The sequence below is a fragment of the Mytilus edulis genome, chromosome 14 (assembly GCF_963676685.1).
Source record: "Mytilus edulis chromosome 14, xbMytEdul2.2, whole genome shotgun sequence".
In the NCBI taxonomy this organism is placed as follows: domain Eukaryota; kingdom Metazoa; phylum Mollusca; class Bivalvia; order Mytilida; family Mytilidae; genus Mytilus; species Mytilus edulis.
The window spans coordinates 5,198,397-5,218,477 of record NC_092357.1 but is presented as its reverse complement, the minus strand read 5'-3'; the positions used below and the strand labels follow the sequence as shown (position 1 = coordinate 5,218,477).

Genomic DNA, 20,081 nt, shown 5'->3' with positions numbered 1-20,081 from the left:
GATAGACAAAACACTGTCAGCCAATAAGGAGATGTGTTACATCCAAAATTAAATTATTTAAAAATATAGATCATTTGATGTTTTTTATAACATAATATAAACATGGATCTATAACCAATTGATAAGTAGAGATTTCTGAAATTCTTATAAAATTGATCCTAAAACATTTATGCAAGTTTTCTCCAAATTCCATCCCTATAACACAACACACTCATTAATAAATCCTTAATTTTCTCATTGTTGAAGGCCGTACAGTGATCTATAATCAGCTTCTTTAACTATCATTTAACTCTGAGGGGTAGTCTATTCCAAGAGAAAATAATTATTTAACAACAATAATCTTGAATATTCACCAAAACCAATTGGATTTTGAAAAAAACCCAGCATCAAACATTTTACCATTATTATCATAATTATATACACTCAAAGTATTATACAGGGTAAAATATATTACTTTTCTTCATGCCAGTACATCCAATCTTTTACCCTAATACATTTAAAAGCAGGCGGTATTTTGCAAAGATGTTTTTTTATGCAGGATATGTATGCTGTTTTATTCAAAATCCAATTCAGATAGAAAAACATACTGAAGTCATGTATATATATCAATATGGAATAAAACTGTTTATTAAGTGATAGAATTTGTATTCATCGTACTTGGAAAAAAAATTAATATATTTACCTAATGCCCCACAAAGATTCAGCAAGCATGTCCAAAATACAAACAAGGTAAATATGTGTTGTTTTGCTTCTAACACCATCATGACCATGTCCCTAAAGTAAAATTACACAATATTATATACATATCATTAATTACAAAATTATTATAACAGTCAAATCTAAAAGTCATTTTGTATGATTTCAACTTAGAAACAATGTCCATTAGAATAAACCAAATACTAAATAAATAAACAGCTGCGCCATGAGCCCATGATACGCCCGTCACATTTTGAAACAATAAAGTTCAATTACTTTTCAATGTCATATATTACACATGTATTAGAAATTTATGAAAATATAAAAGGAGCTTAATACATCAATAGATATAAACAATTTACCAAAATTTCATGAGAATTGCTGTAAGCATTTTTGAGTTGTTGTCAGAAAACTAGAAAATCCCCCTTTTTTAGGAAGAAAACCCAGTAACCTGGAATCGTAAAATCTAAAGTTTATAAAACTAGAGGCTCTCAAGAGCCTGTGTTGCTCACCTTGGTCTATGTGCATATTAAACAATGGACACAGATAAATTCATGACAAATTGTGTTTTGGTGATGGTGATGTGTTTGTAGATCTTACTTTTAATACTAAACATTCTTGTTGCTACACTTATCTATATCTATAATGAACTTGGCCCAGTAATTAAAGTGAAAAATATTTTCTAAAAATTTACAAAAATTTATGAAAATTGTTAAAAATTGACTACAAAGGGCAATAACTCCTTAAAGGGTCATTTGAAAATTTTGGTCATGTTTGACTTAATTGTAGATCTTTCTTTGCTGAACATTATTGCTGTTTACAGTTTATCTCTTTCTATAATAATATTCAAGATAATAACCAAAAACTGCAAAATTTTATTTAAAATTACTAATTTGGGGGCAGAAACCCAAAAAGGGGTTGTCTGATTTGTCTGAAAATTTCAGGGCAGATAGATCTTGATCTGATAAACAATTTAATCCCTTGCCAGATTTGCTCTAAATGCTTTGGATTCAGAGATATAAGCCAAAATCTACATGTCACCCCTATGTACTATTTTTAGCCATGGCGGCCATTTTGGTTGGTTGGTCAGGTCACGCCACACATTTTTTAAACTAGATACCCCAATGATGATCGTGGCCAAGTTTGGTTAAATTTGGCCCAGTAGTTTCACAGGAGAAGATTTCTTTAAAAGAATTCTAAAATTTTTGAAAAATGGTTAAAAATTGACTATAAAGGGCAATAACTCCTTAAGGGGTCTAATGAAAATTTTGGTCATGTTGAATTTTATGTAGATCTTAGTTTGCTTAACATTATTGCTGTTTACAGTTTATCTCTATCCATAATAATATTCAAGATATAATAACCAAAAACTGCAAAATTTTCCTTAAAATTTCTTATTTGGTGGCAGCAACCCAACAACGGGTTGTCTGATTTGTCTGAAAATTTCAGGGCAGATAGATCTTCACCTAATAGACAGTTTTACTCCATGTCAGATTTGCTTTCAATGCTTTGGTTTCAGAGAAATAAGCCAAAATCTACATTTTACCCCTATGTCCTATTTTTAGTCATGGCAGCCATCTTGGTTGGTTGGCCGGGTCACGCCGCACATTTTTTAAACTAGATACCCCAATGATGATTGTGGCCAAGTTTGGTTATTAAATTTGGCCCAGTAGTTTCAGAGGAGAAGATTTTTGTAAAAGCTAACGACCACGGATGACGCCGGACAACGACGACGCCAAGTGATGGGAAAAGCTCACTTGGCCCTTTGGGCCAGGTGAGCTAAAAAGAAAGGGAGCTCATGTCAATAGACGCATATACAATGAACCAAAATTTCTTGCAAGTTGGTGAATAACTCTATAGGGTTATTACAGAAAATAACTTGCGTGTGTTATTACAGATACTTTCATGAGTTGTCTACTCTTTATTCCTTAAATTTTCTAAATCTGTAATAACATATGTTTGTTATTTGTAAAATTATTTCATGTAGTGGGCTCTAGGGAACTCTTGAGACTTTGCGCAGAAACTAAATGCATAGCCTTGATAACTAATTTTCTAATTAAATTAATACATTTTTGATTAACCATGGTAAATCAATGAGACAAGGCTATTAAGGGATAAACTTAGCTTTGATAACAAGGCTTGGTTATTAAAGGAATGTAACTTAGTATATAACACAAGACACTTGGGAATTACTGAGAAACTTGCGCAGAACCTCATTACATGCTCTGGTCATTATTTCTTACAATAAATTAAAATACATTGTTATTAAGCATGATGTATGTCTGAGCAAATGCTTTGAAGTGATATAGAGAAGCTGTGATAACACCCTTTAGTTATTACCCTCAGGGGGTTCATGCTTATATATTGGCGAGTTTTGGATGTGTCTATAGGCCACTCGATATCTCTCGGCCAGAAGTCAGAATAAAATTCTCTGAACGTCTCGAAAGTTTTTGGTCATTTATACAGGTCTCAACAGGTTGTTATCTACATCTTTGATATGATCCCTTGATGGCCCTTGACGACACAATCATATTTGTTTTAAAACGACCACTGTACACTGTGTGTATCTGGGTCAATTATAACGTGGTATTAATGCATATTCTATTCCTGAGTATCAGTGAGATGCTTTCTATTTACTATTTTGTGCGCTAAGATACTACTTGCATGCGATACTATTAAAATCACCCGTGAAAGCTTATTTTCGTTTTTGTTATCTAAATTCAGGACACGGCAAAAAGAGCTTCACATGTGACTTTCAAGCACGGTTATCCTTTCAAACGGTATTCCGACCTCGAGTTGTTTCTCTTGTTTCTTTTTTGAGTCACTGTCCTATTATAAACTTTGACCTTTTCGAAAAACTAAGGATTGTCTACCCAAGGAATAGATTCCTTAACTTTGTAATGTATTTAGCCTTTTAACTTTTTTCATTCGAGTGTCACTGATGCTTTTTTGTATCTACTGAACTCCTATCTGGTATCTTTTTATATCTACATACCTTTTTATAAAAATAGGTTATTTTGAAAGTGTGTACAGGTATTCATAAACTTCTGAATTAAGAAATTCTTCGGCAAAACTAAGTTTCCCTGTAGAATGTTTGAAGTAAAAAAAGGAAATCCTTAAAATTTGAGATGTTTTATTGGACCAAAATAAGAGGTCCCAATCAATTGCATGCCACAGGTTTCACCGCATACAACATCTACCATGAGTAAAGACAGCTTCAAATACGAGTTGAGAATATAAAGGCATTCATGTAGGAAACAAAATATAAAGATATGATAGATAAAATAAATGCAACCAGAATTCCACATTATAAAGCAAACTGAGTAGGTTTGTGCAATTTGCATAAGTCATCCGGTTCTAGTAGAAATAAGGATTTGCTAAAGGGTTATAATCGGAAAAATTATGTACATTCCCAAGTAATAAATAAAATAGTCAAGCTTTATAAAAATAACTATTCAAATAGAAGCTGTGAATATATACTTTCAACTGGCTTCTTATATTCAAAGTCAATTATTTCAATTCAAAAGCAAACACAAATTCAGCAACAATCTTTTGGTGACCCGGCAGTCAGCGGTCTTAGGTTCATGTCAGAGTTCGCGAAATCTTTTTTCCCCTGGTGGTCCTATTGAAAAATACTAATATTGTGTCAGTCCTATGCAAAATTTTGGTGGTAAAATCCTGAGGACTGACACTTTTCGCGAACTCTGTCATGTATTGCTTTTCTTTTTTTAAAGTAAGCAACTTGTTCTGTAATAACATATAGGTGTACTATGCAAAATTGGCAAACTATGAACTGTTATATCTTTCAATTAAGTTAAGTATACATATATAGAAAAAAGTAATATCAATAGAACTTTTATACATTTTAACTAAACTTATGATGTATATTGTCCCTTTGAAACATGTAACATACATATGTTATCACAGTTCCTTGATTTTTTAGTCCACAATAACAAATGTATGTTATTTTTTTGTAATAACCCTATAGAGTTATATCCCTGACTGACAACAAATAAAAAAAATAAAATAAAAAACTAGAGGCTCTTAAGACAAATGAAAGAGCCTGTGTCGATCACCTTGGTTACACCCATCCCTAGATTTTCCATCATCTATCATGGAAAACTGCATGGAATTCCATGGAATATTTTTCCATGGAATTCCATGGAGTATTGGAACCTGTTTTCCATGGAAATCCATGGAAAATAAAAAGAGAAAAAAGGAATTAATAATATTTCCATCTGAAACATTTTCCATGGAAATATTTCCATCATTTCCTTTTGAAATGAATTGCTCAAATTAACCTTTTGACAATATACCCTGTTTAACAATATCTGTAATAATGAAGATAAAAAAAAATAGGTGCCATGCTTTTTTCGGTTTGGTAAGGTCTTTTGAGTCTTACAATGGTCAGTAATAAGCAATAGACTCAAACATCATTTTAACCTTTAATTCCAACTTATTTAATGTATTATAATAAATACAACAAACAAGAAAAACTTTCAATACTGGTATATGTTTGCACTGCCTTTATATCAAGAAATTAAGGTTATAAATGTCACTTATGTCAGCACCAGGCTTCAGTAGATCTATCTTGTAGAACAGCATTAACCATTTTATTGGAGTTTCATTTCTTCCTCATGATACCTAAAAATAATTTTACTGTTATAAATAAAGAGATATTCTTTAAATAATGGCATTATTAATAATGGTTAACAACTTTAGTCTTTGTCCTAAATATTTTTTTCCATAATTATTGTATATAAATGTCTTCATTGGTATTTTCCATATATTTAGAACTTAGTGTTGATCTGCAGTTTGCTGTAAAGATACACTTTTTTTTACTTTTATGGATCTATTTCTCATTGGCAACCAATTTCAACGGATCTTAAATTTTATAACCAAATTACTTCATTAGTGGATTATTAGTTATTATAATACACCATATACAGTTTGTCTTGTCTTAATACCCAATCATTATAATTATAAGTGAAAAATCTACTATAGGTGTTTTCATGATGTTTTTATGTTGAACTAAAGGAGCTTGCACACACTTAAAATGGTAGAATCTAATTCAGTGTACTTACCAAAAAATATGCTCTAAATCCAACAGTCAATGCAAGTCATCAGAGAATAAATCTGCACTATTCGATGTCAAGAACTATTTGGAACTATTTAATCTAAGTCCAATATAAATTTTGCATTTTGTTCAGGAGAGAAGACATCTTTATTTGTTGCCTGCATATCCATTGCAAGTTCAAATTTTCAATGTGTTGGGGGGTGTATGAGGAGTTATCTGATTTCTTTTAAAAGAGTCACAATTGAATACTGTTATTTACCAAAATCTTGGATATTTTATATATATTTTAATAAAAGATTGTTCATTTATTGTTTATTTACCATTTTTATGTTTTAAGTAATAATAATTGCACACAAATGTATAAATCCATGTTCTACCCTACATTTGGCCTCACACTGTATGGTCATATCATTTCCTGTCTTCTACACAAAGACCAATGAAAACCAGATGGCACTTTACATTTCTTTCACTGTCTAATTGATGATAAAGAATTAATGTATGTAATTTGTGTACATTTTTTCCATGACTTTCCATCTCAAAAATATTCTAAGTTAAGATTCTATAATTTTTCCATGTTAAAAATATTCTAAGTCAAGATTCCATCCTCTTTTCCATCTCAAAAATATTCTAAGTCCACTTTCCATCCTCTTTTCCATCTACAAAGTTTTATTAGTCTACTTTCCATCCCATTTTCCATCCAAAAAGTATTTTTTCCATGGAATTCCATGGAAAGTTTTCCATCTTATCATGGAAAATGATGGAATAAGTAACACATATAAGTTTTCCATCTGACATGAATTATTTTTCCATGAAATTCCATGGAAACTCATGGAAAAAAACAAAATTTCCATCATTTTCCATCATTTTATCATGGAAAAAGTTGAACTGCATGGAAAATCTAGGGATGGGTATATATGAATATTAAACAAAGGAAGCAGATGGATTCATGACAAAATTGTGTTTTGGTGATGTTGATGTGTTTGTACATCTTACTTTACTGAACATTCTTGCTGCTTACAATTATCTCTATCTATAATGATCTCAGTGGAAAATGTTAGTAAAAATTTTATGAAAATTGTTAAAAATTGACTATAAAGGACAATAACTCCTTAGGGGATCAATTGACCATTTTGGTCATGTTGACTTATTTTTATGTCTTACTTTGTTGTACATTATTGCTTTTTACAGTTTATCTCTATCTATAATAATATTCAAGATAATAACAAACTAGAGGCTCTTAAGAGCCTGTGTTGCTCACCTTGGTCTATGTGCATACATGTATTAAACAAAGGACAAACGGCGACAGATGACAGACAACGTCAGGTGGGCCAGGTGAGCTAAAAAAGAACAGACAACAACAGAAGGTCACCAATAGGTCTACAATGCATCGAGAAATTCCCACATCTGGTGGCATCCTTCAGTAGGCCCCTAAAAAAATACATTGTATGTATACTAGTTCAGGGATAATGCATGGATGTCATACTGTCACGAAATAGAAGTTCCTTCATAATATAAGTTCCAAATGGAAACAATAATCTTGAATATTATTTCCACTGGAATAAATATTACAGTAAATGTTCCTTACGAAATTACATGAATAAATGGTATAGAATATTTGTTCCAACAAGAACATATATTATGACATTGTTTATAACAAAGTATCCAGCATGTCCAGTGGAACTTCTGTTAGGCATGTTAGGTGGAACAAATATACGTTGACAATTCTAAACACCAAATTGTACACAAGAAACTAAAAGTAAAACAAAATACAAGGCTAACAAAGGCTAGAGGCTCCTGACTTGGGACAGGCGCAAAAATGCAGCGGTTTTAAACATGTTTATGAGATCTCAACCCTCCCCCTTTACCTCTAGCCAATGTAGAAAAGTAAACGCATAACGATACGCACATTAAAAGGCAGTTTAAGAGAAGTCTGAGTCTGATATAAAAAAAAATCGAATGATGTCTGACATGTTGACGACGAACAAACGGAAGGTCAGAGGGAGGGACAGGCAACTGTATACCATAATACGTACTGTAAACCATGTAAACAGGCGTGTAAAAATTCTAATATCTTGGTTATAGCTATCATTATATATCATGTATATAGTTACAATGCTATGTGAAAACTCTGTCTAGAGAAAACAACTAGAGGTCAAAAACTGTAGCTCTTTAATTTTGTGTGCACATACCAATTTTGGGACATACATACAGATAGACAAGGGTAAAACTTAATGCCACTCCCCTATGGTGGGGCCTAAAAAATTCAATTTGTTACCAAAATGGACCCATTTAATATGAATTTGATTCCTTAATTACTAGTTATTTGGAAGAAGAATGGACACTAAGAGGGTATAGTAATGGCTTTAACATCAGGAGTCAAACAGTCATTTTCGGCTACCATGAGCGTCAAATTGGTTAAAATTTTACTGCGATTCATCAAAATATCCTTATCCTTTATATTGTCACGATTCGTGATCAGTCAGGGGTCTCAAATAATTATCGTTACCGTTATTTTTGGAAAAACATTAACTTGATTGGTAAAAATCAGTCTATGTTGCTATAGTCTAAAAGAAAGTGTACATTTCATCGTTAAACACCAAAAATGACTATTAACGTCATTTGGCAAGATTTTTTTATGTTATTCGTCATGATGGTACACGGATTACGAGTGTGCACAACTTGTGCAAAACTTGTGCTATTTTAATTACAGATGCTGAATTCACTAGCAATTTGACCAAGAAGTCATATTTTACCAGAAGTTACGATGATCTGAATTGTAAATCAATAAATGTCGTCTACGGATTAGAGTGCAACCTTTGCGGATTGGTATACGTCGGTGAAACGAAAGGAAGGCTAAACAAACGGATGTGCGGTCATAGATCAGACATTAACCTCAATGCTAACGACATTCTATACCAGCATTTCAATCAGCCCGATCATTCCATCGTTTCTATGACAGTTCGCATTATCGAAAAGATATACCATAGCTCTAACAATCCTAATCTTTCAACGACTCTCCGTAGACAAAAAGAAGACTACTGGATTAGACAATTGGGAACTGCAACACCGTATGGCTGCAATGACAAAATTGATGGTATAGGTATTCTATCTAGTCCTTCGTGTAACTCGGTGAATGTGATGAATATTTTCAACTCGACTCCTCGACGTAGACGCAGTCATGGTCATCGTCATTATACATCACCCTCTCTGCATGATGTCTCTATTAATGACTTGCTGCCATTCATACAAAAACCGTTAGGTATTCATCACATTCGCACGAAACTTTATTCATTACCCCTTTCAAAACTTCATTCTCTGTTCAATTTATGTTTGGAATCCACTGTTACAAACCCTCATTCAAACCAATACAAACTTCAAGCTATAATTTCGGATATTGCAAGTCACAGACTTTTCAAGCCAGTTCGCATTGGAAAAGATGAAAAAGAGAAAAGATATTTTCTAAATCTTTCCTTTGCCAACAAAGGTCTCGATGGCGTCAACCTTGGCAATATCCTTCATCATAAATTAGTTCAATCGAAAATACCTCCTTATTTTAAAGACCAGTCTGTACCAATAATTTCTTATACCTATACCAAACCTATTGCAACTAACATTTTCAATTACAAACGCGTTTTGCAGGATCTCGATATTGACGACTTCAAGTCTAAACCTCCTGATTGCACTTGTGCTAGTTCCCAATTCACATATAATCCCGCTGGCCACGTTATTACCGGTGACCTTAACATTGTTAATAACACTTCTCTACGAAACGTGTTATCGAAAGGTCCGAAATATCGTGAGCCTAAATCCATCAATTGGAAATACAACTTTAAAATTTTGATGGATTCAGTCGAGGATTATGCCAGGCAATGGGCTAAGCGCGAGAAGGAAGACGTAGACACTCTATCCGAATGGATAAAGGCAGTGAGGTCCTTAATACAAATCAGAATTAAGAAACTGAATGGGTCCATCAATGCCCATGCTACGTCAATTTTTAAAGACCCAAATGTTGCTAAACACCTATCCGACCTCCATGATAAATATGTTGTTGTCCCCGCAGACAAAGCCCCAAATAACATCGTTTTTGTCTGTAAAAGTCATTACATTAATTGCTTGATAAACGAATTAGGTATAGACAATTCACTTGGAAACTCAACATATACCCTCACGACACTTACCAAAGAGGAAATCCTGGATAATCATAGGTCTGTTCTTTGTTCCTTTGGTATTTCAACCAAAGATGAAGAACTGGATCTTCCATCACTGTATTGGATACCTAAACTACACAAGTGTCCTTACAAACAGCGGTATATTGCTGGGTCTTCCAAGTGCTCCACAAAACCTCTTTCTAAATTATTAACATCCATTTTATCAGCAATCAAAGACGGACTTCAAAGTTATTGTGAAACTGCCTATTCTAGAGGTGGCGTGAATCAGATGTGGATACTTAAAAATTCCAAAGATCTTTTAGAGTACATACAATCTAACTCTCTTTCATCTTGTAACAGTATTAAAACATTTGACTTCTCTACTCTTTACACAAGTATTCCACATTCCAAACTTAAAGACAAATTAAAAGAGTTGGTATTACTTTGCTTCATAAAAAAGAATGGCCAACGTAGATACAAATATCTTGTCTTAGGGAGGGATAAATCCTACTTTGTAAAGAATCACTCTGATTCAAGCAAAAAATTCTCTGAAACCGATATTATCAAGATGCTTGATTTCTTGATTGACAACATATTTGTTACGTTCGGAGGACGTGTTTTTCAACAGACTGTAGGCATACCAATGGGAACAAACTGTGCCCCTCTACTTGCTGACTTGTTTCTTTATTATTATGAGGCTGACTTCATGCAGGAACTTCTTAGGAAGAAAGATAAGAAGTTAGCAATATCCTTTAACTCTACTTTCCGCTATATAGATGACGTTCTTTCACTAAACAATTCAAAATTTGGTGACTATGTGGAACGCATCTATCCCATCGAATTGGAGATAAAGGATACTACAGATACAGTTAAGTCAGCTTCATATCTTGACTTACATCTAGAAATTGACAATGAGGGTCGGTTGAAGACAAAACTTTACGACAAAAGAGATGATTTCAGCTTTCCAATTGTGAACTTTCCATTTCTAAGTAGCAACATTCCAGCAGCACCTGCATACGGGGTATATATCTCTCAATTGATACGATATTCCCGTGCTTGCATTTCCTATCATGATTTTCTTGATAGAGGGTTACTGCTCACAAGGAAGCTATTAAATCAAGAGTTCCAAATGGTGAAGTTGAAATCATCCCTTCGTAAATTTTACGGACGCCATCACGAGTTGGTTGACCGTTATGGAATAACCATTTCACAAATGATATCGGATATGTTCCTCACGTCGTAACTACAATCCCCTTCCCTTTCATGAATTTGACCTACCGAATTAGACTATTTACCGGATTTGTAATCACATAAGCAACACGACGGGTGCCGCATGTGGAGCAGGATCTGCTTACCCTTCCGGAGCACCTGAGATCACCCCTAGTTTTTGGTGGGGTTCGTGTTGTTTATTCTTTGGTTTTCTATGTTGTGTCATGTGTACTATTGTTTTTCTGTTTGTCTTTTTCATTTTTAGCCATGGCGTTGTCAGTTTGTTTTAGATTTATGAGTTTGACTGTCCCTTTGGTATCTTTCGTCCCTCTTTTACGACCCTCCTTAGATTCCTATTAATAATTAATAATTTGACTTATCCCATGCAGTCCCGGCTTATATCTCTCCTATCTGCTTATAAATCACACTGGCTTGTTTTTTTTTTAATTTAATGACATTAACTGTCATAAGCACACACAGTCATGTCATTATAGAGGGGGGGGCAATAGTGGGTCCGTTAACATGTTACCAACACCTCGATTTTGGCAAAAAAAGTTAACAAAAATGCAAAAATGCTGATAACAGTTAACAAAGTGGCTTGAAAACAGTTAACAGCTTTATTTCTTCTCAGATAACAGTTAACAACACCTTGAAAAGGGCCAAAACAGGTTAACATAAAAAGGTATTGCGGAATGCTCTGCCTACTTTATTTAGTATTGTGTGAGTTCGTGGTCTAGTGGTTAAGACCGATGGCTACAGTGCTGAAGGTCCCGAGTTTCGATTCTCACTTGGGGTGCTAAAAATATCAGCACATCAGAAAGGTACTTTCAGTTTGTGTTAATCGTGACGTTCGATGTAAAGTCTAGAGACGTTCCGAAATCCTGCACTTATGTCAACTCGGCCAATATAGAATAACTCGGCCAATACAGAAAAAAATCTATATTGGCCGAGTTATTCTGTATTGGCCCAGTTTACACATTATATTGCATAGGCAGTTTTCATCATATTAAGTCCAATAACAGTGTAGTTAATTAATAATCATTAATATTTGTTAAATTCGTTCTATTTGCTATACGCAAGATATCAAACAATCATTTAGAAAACAATATGATATTTTAATATTTTATTAGATTAAATACATTCATGTACATAAATATATAATGATTAAACAAATGATATAACAAAAATTAAGATGAAAAATAATGTAAAAACAGTATAATTTATTTAAAAGTTATAATAACCATCTATAAGTATCAAAATAATTCATCTATAACATTTAAAAAAAATTAAAAAAAACCATGGACGATACGTCTTTACAAAGTATGGCCGTTTTTGTACTATGGCCGTTTCATCTTTTCGGGGTATGGCCGTTTCATCCTATGGCCGTCATGGTAGTATGGCCGTTACGTCTTGCATCGCTCACACACATCTCTGGTACCCAGACCGGAGTTTAAACTAGAATGGGTACTTTGGGGGCCTCGGTTGGTCAAAGTTGTCCCTTACTTTGACCTGGAGATCAATCTTCTGATATCTCTCTGGTTTGTCTGTTTCCACCGAGTGGCCTGGTGGTTCTCTCCGAGTACTTCGGTTTCCTCCACCATAATAACAGACTGCCCGGTGTCCTAGCACTGCCTTTGTGTTGGGTGGGGATTGATTGTCCTTGTAAAAATAATTGTCGTATAAACATACGTTAGTGACACATCTCCATTAATCCCGTTAGGGAGTGTACATGGATGCCACTGTACCCTTGCAGTTTTCGAAGGGTTCTTCGGATATCGGAGGCATTTACAAGTACATACATACATACATTGTAGTGTTTTCTTTTTCATTGAAGGGATTAATTACGTCTAGACCGCACCAAAAAGGTAAATGAAGTGTGTTGCTTACTTTGTATTATAGGCTAATCTAAGTTCCAAATAAATATAATGAGAATATTAAAATGAAAGTACAGGTTCCGGTGTTGGGCTGTGTGCTGTGCTTGTGCTAAATTTAGCCCCAAAAATTTCCCAGCTAGGCGGGTTATAATAGCCTGATCGTGTAGGGTACGGCACCGACATTTATTCTCAGTCGTAACTACTCGGTCATTCTTCTTCTTCTTCTTCCGAATACGGGAGTAGACTCCTAGGTAGGAGTGTAAAACTTCCCGGAACTTGTGTACATATGGACTTAATTTAAAAATAATATGACAAGAAAAATCGTTATCAATAACATATATACATTATGTACAGTGGCTTTAAAGTTTAATAAGTTGCTGTGGATCCTTCAAATGTTAGAGTGGATATGCCACTTTTGAAGGATTCCAGGGTGTCTGACATACCTATTGCTTCAGGTAGTGAGTTCCAGTCCGAAATAGTGCGAGGATAAAATGAAAATTTATAGAAATCTTTATTTGTTGATATTTGCCTAAATTTATGTTTCCCCCTAGTGCGTCTATTCTCTATGCAGTACAATTTCTTCGTGCAACCAGAAAGGCCGAGTAGTTCCGACTCTGAGAGTTCTGATTGTATTTATTCTGTTATTATTCTAGTTTATATTGATTGATTGATTGGTTGTGGAATTCTTTACGCCGCCAATCAATAATTTTAATTTGAGTTTCTAGAAACGCATTACTGAATATTTCTAGACCAAAAAATATGTTCAAATATAAGAATTTAGCATATAAAGCAATATCCATTTAAGAATTTAAGTTCTATATACACGAATCGTTTTGTCCTCAATGCTCTTCAACCTTGTGCTTTATTTGGCCTTTTTAACATTTTTTTTATTCGAGCGTCACTGATGAGTCTTTTATAGACGAAACGCGCGTCTGGCGTAAATATTAAAGTTCAACCCTGTTATCTATGATGAGATTTATTTGTGATGAGCCCGCCGCATGATTATATAAATAACACATAGCTGAGAGGGTGATCAGAGAAGATTGTTACCCCGCGAAACATTGTCAACCGCGGCGAAGCCAAGGTTGGCAATGCCCTTTCGAGGAGTACCAAAAAAACCTTGTCACCCGCTCAACCATGTAATAGAGTAAATTAACACCCTCGTATATTAGGCAATCAAAATATGGCATTTTAACATGAACTGTATAATAGAAATTATACTTTTAACACAGTTTTGAAATTTATAACGGATCCGAAGTATTTGAATCTATCACATAAAATCAGTCTATATAAAGTTATTGTGACCTGAGACTGAAACACATATAACACTGAAACATGAAATTATTTACCTTTGGCAATTGCAATGAATTATATCTAAAAATGTGAAAGCAAAAACTACAGAGTCATTGTAATTTGTTTGTAGAAATAGAAGAAAGAATATATAACGGGGCTTTCTGGTGTGTGGTTTAGGAACTATGTCATTATTTCGGATCTACGTATCCGGGATCGTAATCCATGTTGCCCGTTAACATAGGGAACTAGTTATTGTTAAGTTTCTCCGTAAGCTCACTTAGTACTGTCTATATAACGAAGTCCATTTAATGTTCACATGTTTAATCATATTTATATATATATAATCTTTATATAACAGTACATGTATAATAAATATTCTTAATCATAATTTCCAATTAACGTTCGTACATACAACTTGGTACTTCAAGCTACTACTCCAATAACTCTGACCAATACATAAAGTTTCTCACAAGATTCAGCTATAAACATGTTCTTAAGAATGTAAGGCATTGATTAATGGTCTTAGATTATTTGGATAAACTATTGCAGTTCAACTGTGCAACTAATGTATCGTATAAAGTGTCACATTAAACAAGATGAAAGATCATTAAACTGATTAAGAACTGACCATCAAATCTTTAATGTAAATGACCACGCCACAAATAGAAAATTTCTTTTTTTTTAAATGTAGGAATAACAGGAATTAAGACACCCTATTATTGACAGTTTTCTGGCCAAATTTCGGTGGTTCTCTCCAGACAGGTACACTATAGTTTCATCCCCATTAAAAGTTGGCTGCCATGAAAGAGCCATTATGATATGTCGTGAAACGAGAAACACTTATAAACCACATCAACAAACGACAACAAATGAACAGTCGGTTTCTGACTTAGGACAGGTGCAAAAAAATCCAAAAAAAATCAGCGAAATTAAAACCTTTTAACAGGTGCAAAATGCCAGCCTATTAAACCTGTATATGGGTCATTATAAAAAAAGTGCAAATTTCGATAAGGTAATATTTTTAAAAAGGATGTGGGTCATTTTCAAGAAATGTCGAATTTTGAAATTGAAAAATTTATTAAAAGTTACTTATTCAAACAACCCTCTACATAAGCAAATCAAAACAACAGTACTTTAAGAACAACATATTAAAAGATGCAATCTTAATGATGTCATACAAGAATATCTTGAAACATTTTTTGATCGGTGGTACAATATTTAAATTTGTCTATCCTGTTAACATTTTCAAAAGAAATTTTGGGTTATTAAGAAAAGGTTTAGATAAAATGTTAAGCTTGTTTTACGTTACCAATTAGATGGTTTTCAAGAGAATAAACTTCTATATATATTCATTCTGTAAAATAATAGATTATTTGCCAATTTTCTAGGTTGTACTGAAAAATGGCTCTAAAATTGGTTTTCAAAGGTTGTAAAAATTACCACCAGTAATGCAAGTCTAAGATAGCAATTTATATTGTTCGTCCTTTTTTCACCCTTTCAAATAAACCCAACATCAAGTAAATCCCTCATAAGTTAATTTACTTTTCTCTTTATTTCGTTGGTAACAGGAACGTACGTTTCTGATATATCAATATATAAAAGTCTATCCTGTTACCTTTTTGTCTATCCTGTTACCGATATCAGTATTGCACCTGCAAATGCTTAATTGGGAAGATTAAGACGTTATAACCTTAAGACATGTAAGATGAGTTCAAACAATGAAATATTTCATTCGTTTTCCACCTACATGTTAAGATAAAAAAATTAACGACGTTTTTGTCTATAATTGTCTATCCTGTTACTGTAACCATAGCAACCATAGTAACAGATAGACATAACAGGATAGACACATTTCTTCGTTTTTGATTGCTGTTGTGAAATAACTACTCCCTTTTGGTGAAGTGATTATGGTTTTCTATTGTGAATTTGGTTTCCAACACGTTATTGCACTTTTTACAACCATACTGTTAGTTTAATCAATCAAAATGGTTGGTAACAGCATAGACATGAAAAAAAGTACGCTCTATTTTTTTCACTAAATGTCTTGAAATTTCTTTTCTCTACACTGTCCAAGAAACGAGGCTTTTAAAATGTAAAGATTACTTTGCATTTTTGAAATCAACACTGACTGATTCAATATTCATAGGGAGAATAATTTAACGACTGATTTAAGTAGCGGTAACAGGATAGACATGAACCTCCTGTACACTGATTGAATTTAGTTTGTAGATAATCTTTTACATACAATGATAAAGAAGCTACGATTTTTCGTTAGAATTATAATTAACGTTCTTAAATAAGCGCGGTGAAAACGTGGTATATAATCGTAGCGGGATCGTTGTAGAAGCGTAATGAGAACGTAGTTGCATCGTAAAAGCAACGAAAATTTACATGTTCATGCCGCTCATACCACGACCTCACCACGATCTGAATTTATTTTAGATCGCGGTGAGCGTGGTGCGATCGTGGTCTAGTGGGACTGGGGCTTTAATAAATTTAGATCGTGATGAGGTCGCGGTATGAGCGGCATGAAAATGTAAATTTTCGTTGCTTTCACGATGCTACTACGTCCTCTCTACGCTTCTACAAAGATCCCGCTACGATTATACCACGTTCTCACCGCGCGTATTCTGCGACCTCACTACGCTTATCAAGATCTTTCTACGCTCTTCACGTTCTCACTACGACCATACCACGAGTTATCCGATTGCAACACGATCTTACTGCGATTATTACACGTTCTTACCACGATTATACTACGTTCATAGCGCGATCTTACTACGTTCTCAGCAATAACGTCAACATCGTGTTCCATATCAATACAGTTCAATTCCTTCTATTTCTGATTAAATCGTAGATTTCTCGGAAACAATACAGTCATGCCATCAAAATCTACCAGAACACGTGGGCATGGTGGTAGGAGTTGATGTAGAGGCAGAGGGAGCAAAGTAACGAATCCTGATCAAGCAGAGATGTCGGACCGCCCAATCCAACCTAAATTACAACCTATTGCTGGTCCATGAAGCTCAATGACGATATTTTAGTGAACGATAGCAGAGATGACATAGATGTATCAATATATATAGGAAGATTTGGTATGAGTGCCAATGAGACAACTCTCCATCCAAGTAACCAGCACGTTATAAAGGACCCAAAATATTACTAGTGTTAAACCATTTAAACGGGAAAACCAACGGTCTAATCTATATAAAAACGAGAAGCATGGTTGAACCGTTAGAGCAAATGGATAATTACATTCAAACAAACAAAATCTAGGGAGCATTTTTTATATATTTTATGTGAAAATGACAATGAGAATGATGGTCGTAGTGTGAATGTAGTCGGGTCGTAAAAAGAGCGTGATGAGGACGGCAAGGGCGTGCTAGAATCGTACTATGGTCGTGAACAGCGTGGTATAGTCGTAGTGGAAGCGTAGTTGGGTCGCAGTGAGAACGTGATGGTCGTAGTGAGGTCGTAATAACGTCGTCGTAGCGCAGTCTCTCCGAATAGAATCACGCTTTCGCTACGCTCTCGCTACGATTGTACAGCGACCTTTGCGATCGTACTACGATCTTAGTGCGCTCTCACTACGCTTCTACTACGACCTGATTTCGCCACGACCGCACCACGATTGTTTTGAACATGTTCAAAGTTGGCCACGCTCTTCACGATCTTGAAGACCTCACCACGACCGTGATACGACCTTACTGCGATCTACACGATCGCACTACGATCATCAAAATTTGCATTTTTTTCACAGATCGTAGTGCGATCGTGGCCTAGTGGGACTAGGGTATTAGGTTGAATTTACGACTTATTGACATTATTCATATAGCTGTGCATTCTATTCAAACACAAATTTCTGAATAAATTGTCGTAAATAAATTGGCTGTCCTAATATTGGCCCTTGTGAATACTAAAAAATACACTTAAACTGAATATATGAAAAATGTATAAGATTAAATGATAATAATATACATAATCCTTCGTATACGACCTAAAAACACTTTCATTTATGAATAAAAAAAAAGTATCACCATTGACATCACTTTTCAAATTTTACTTTTATTAAGTACTGAACACAAAGCCAATAACACAGAGCAAAAGAAAAAGATGAAAAAATACTTATTAGGCTAAAAAATCTCAAATTGTATTATACAAATATAGCCTTTGTATGAGGTCTATACAATGATATATTGACCTGAAAGAAGTATATTGACTGAGGACAAATCCGAGGTCGATATACTTCTTTGGGTCGATATATCCTGTATTGACCTCATACAAAGGTTATATTTGTTATATTATTAATTTTAGACTATTATGCATATTTGTATCACAATCGTCATTTGATTTTGTTTGAATTTTATAGATATCATATTGTCTCCTTGACAATAACAACATATTAGTACTTTATTTTGTTTGTTTGACAATCGATCACAGATATATCATTTGTTTCAAAACGTTTATTAACGATAATCCTGAAATTCATTACATGACGTCACAAAGAAAATCGGTGTTTAAATATTCTAAAAATAACCGTGCAATATGCTCTGTGCAATATGCTTTTTGCTATCCGTCGTTTTCTCCCTACCTTCGAAAATATAGTTTAACATGTGACATGATTTTGTGACTACTAGTATCTCTAAACGAATCAAATTTGTTAAAATATACGAATTAATAATATAACATAACATCCATTACTAAAAATGTCAATAGTGTACTACTAAATAGTGTCATTGGTGTTACCAGCATACATCAGTTTGTGAAAACTGTGTATATGTAATACATGATATTGTTAAAAATGTAAATAAGTATTGTTTTTCATTAATAATATGATGTTTCGCTTTTTAAACATGAAATAAACACAAAACAATGCTGATTGTCATGATATATTCAGTGGTGTTACTAAACTGTTCAATGGTGTTATTTTATCAAAATGATCTCACCATTGACAGTAACACCAATGATTTAAGGTTTATTTTAAGATTCAGGTACGATATTATCGCTCTATTCCCCTATTCTATATGTTGTTACTGGTGCATGTTTCTATAATCAATATATTTCATAATTCAAAGTTAAGGAAATGTTTTCAAAAAGTGATTTTCACAATGGTACACCATGGACACTATTTTCATTTATGATATAGCTTTTACTTACTTTTAAGATTTTTTCACTAAATTTTCAACAAAATTGTTTGTTTTCTTTTTCATAACATGCTTACAGGTAACATTGCTAAGGGAGAAACTGTTTTAAGTGCCCAAATCTTGTGAAAGATAACTCTTATCCTACTAATTTGTCCTTTGGTTACACCATTGACTTAAAAAATGTTACATTTCCTTTTGGTGGATTTTTTTGTTATAAAAGCAACATACACCTCCTAAATCATTAAAAAAATGTTTGTATGTATCAAAATGCAATAAAAAGTGATAAATCATAATAACAAATGATATGAATAATAGTCCTATTTCAAGTCTGAAAGGAATTATAGTAAAACATAACAGTTAATTCTGGCTATCTCCAAGGGTTTAAGAAAACATTAACAATGTTTTTATAACATTTCAAACTATAAACTGTATATTGTGTATCACAAAACATTCATATCTAACATATGCAAGTGTTATTTTGATATATTTTCATGTCTGTGACTACAAAAGACCCAATAACATAGTTTTGCATATTTTTTTTATAATAACCCATATATGTGACCTCACAACATGATAGTAAGACACACTATGAAACATCAATTGAAATGGCTAAACTTTATCAAAAGGCATATTAACAAAA

General features: G+C 33.6%; 1 protein-coding gene across 1 annotated transcript in view; it reads right to left on the bottom strand.

Moving 5' to 3' along the window:
* The window catches only part of LOC139503037 (solute carrier family 2, facilitated glucose transporter member 5-like), a 59,050-nt gene extending 45,895 nt beyond the window's left edge, over positions 1 to 13,155 (bottom strand). Inside the window, exons 1-2 of the mRNA XM_071292713.1 lie at positions 13,018 to 13,155; positions 683 to 774 (exon numbers count right to left, since the gene is read on the bottom strand). Of these exons, the coding sequence (XP_071148814.1) occupies positions 683 to 770 (88 nt within the window). The 5' untranslated portion in view covers positions 771 to 774; positions 13,018 to 13,155. The remainder of the gene's footprint in view (positions 1 to 682; positions 775 to 13,017) is intronic.
* Positions 13,156 to 20,081: the final 6,926 nt, after the last annotated feature.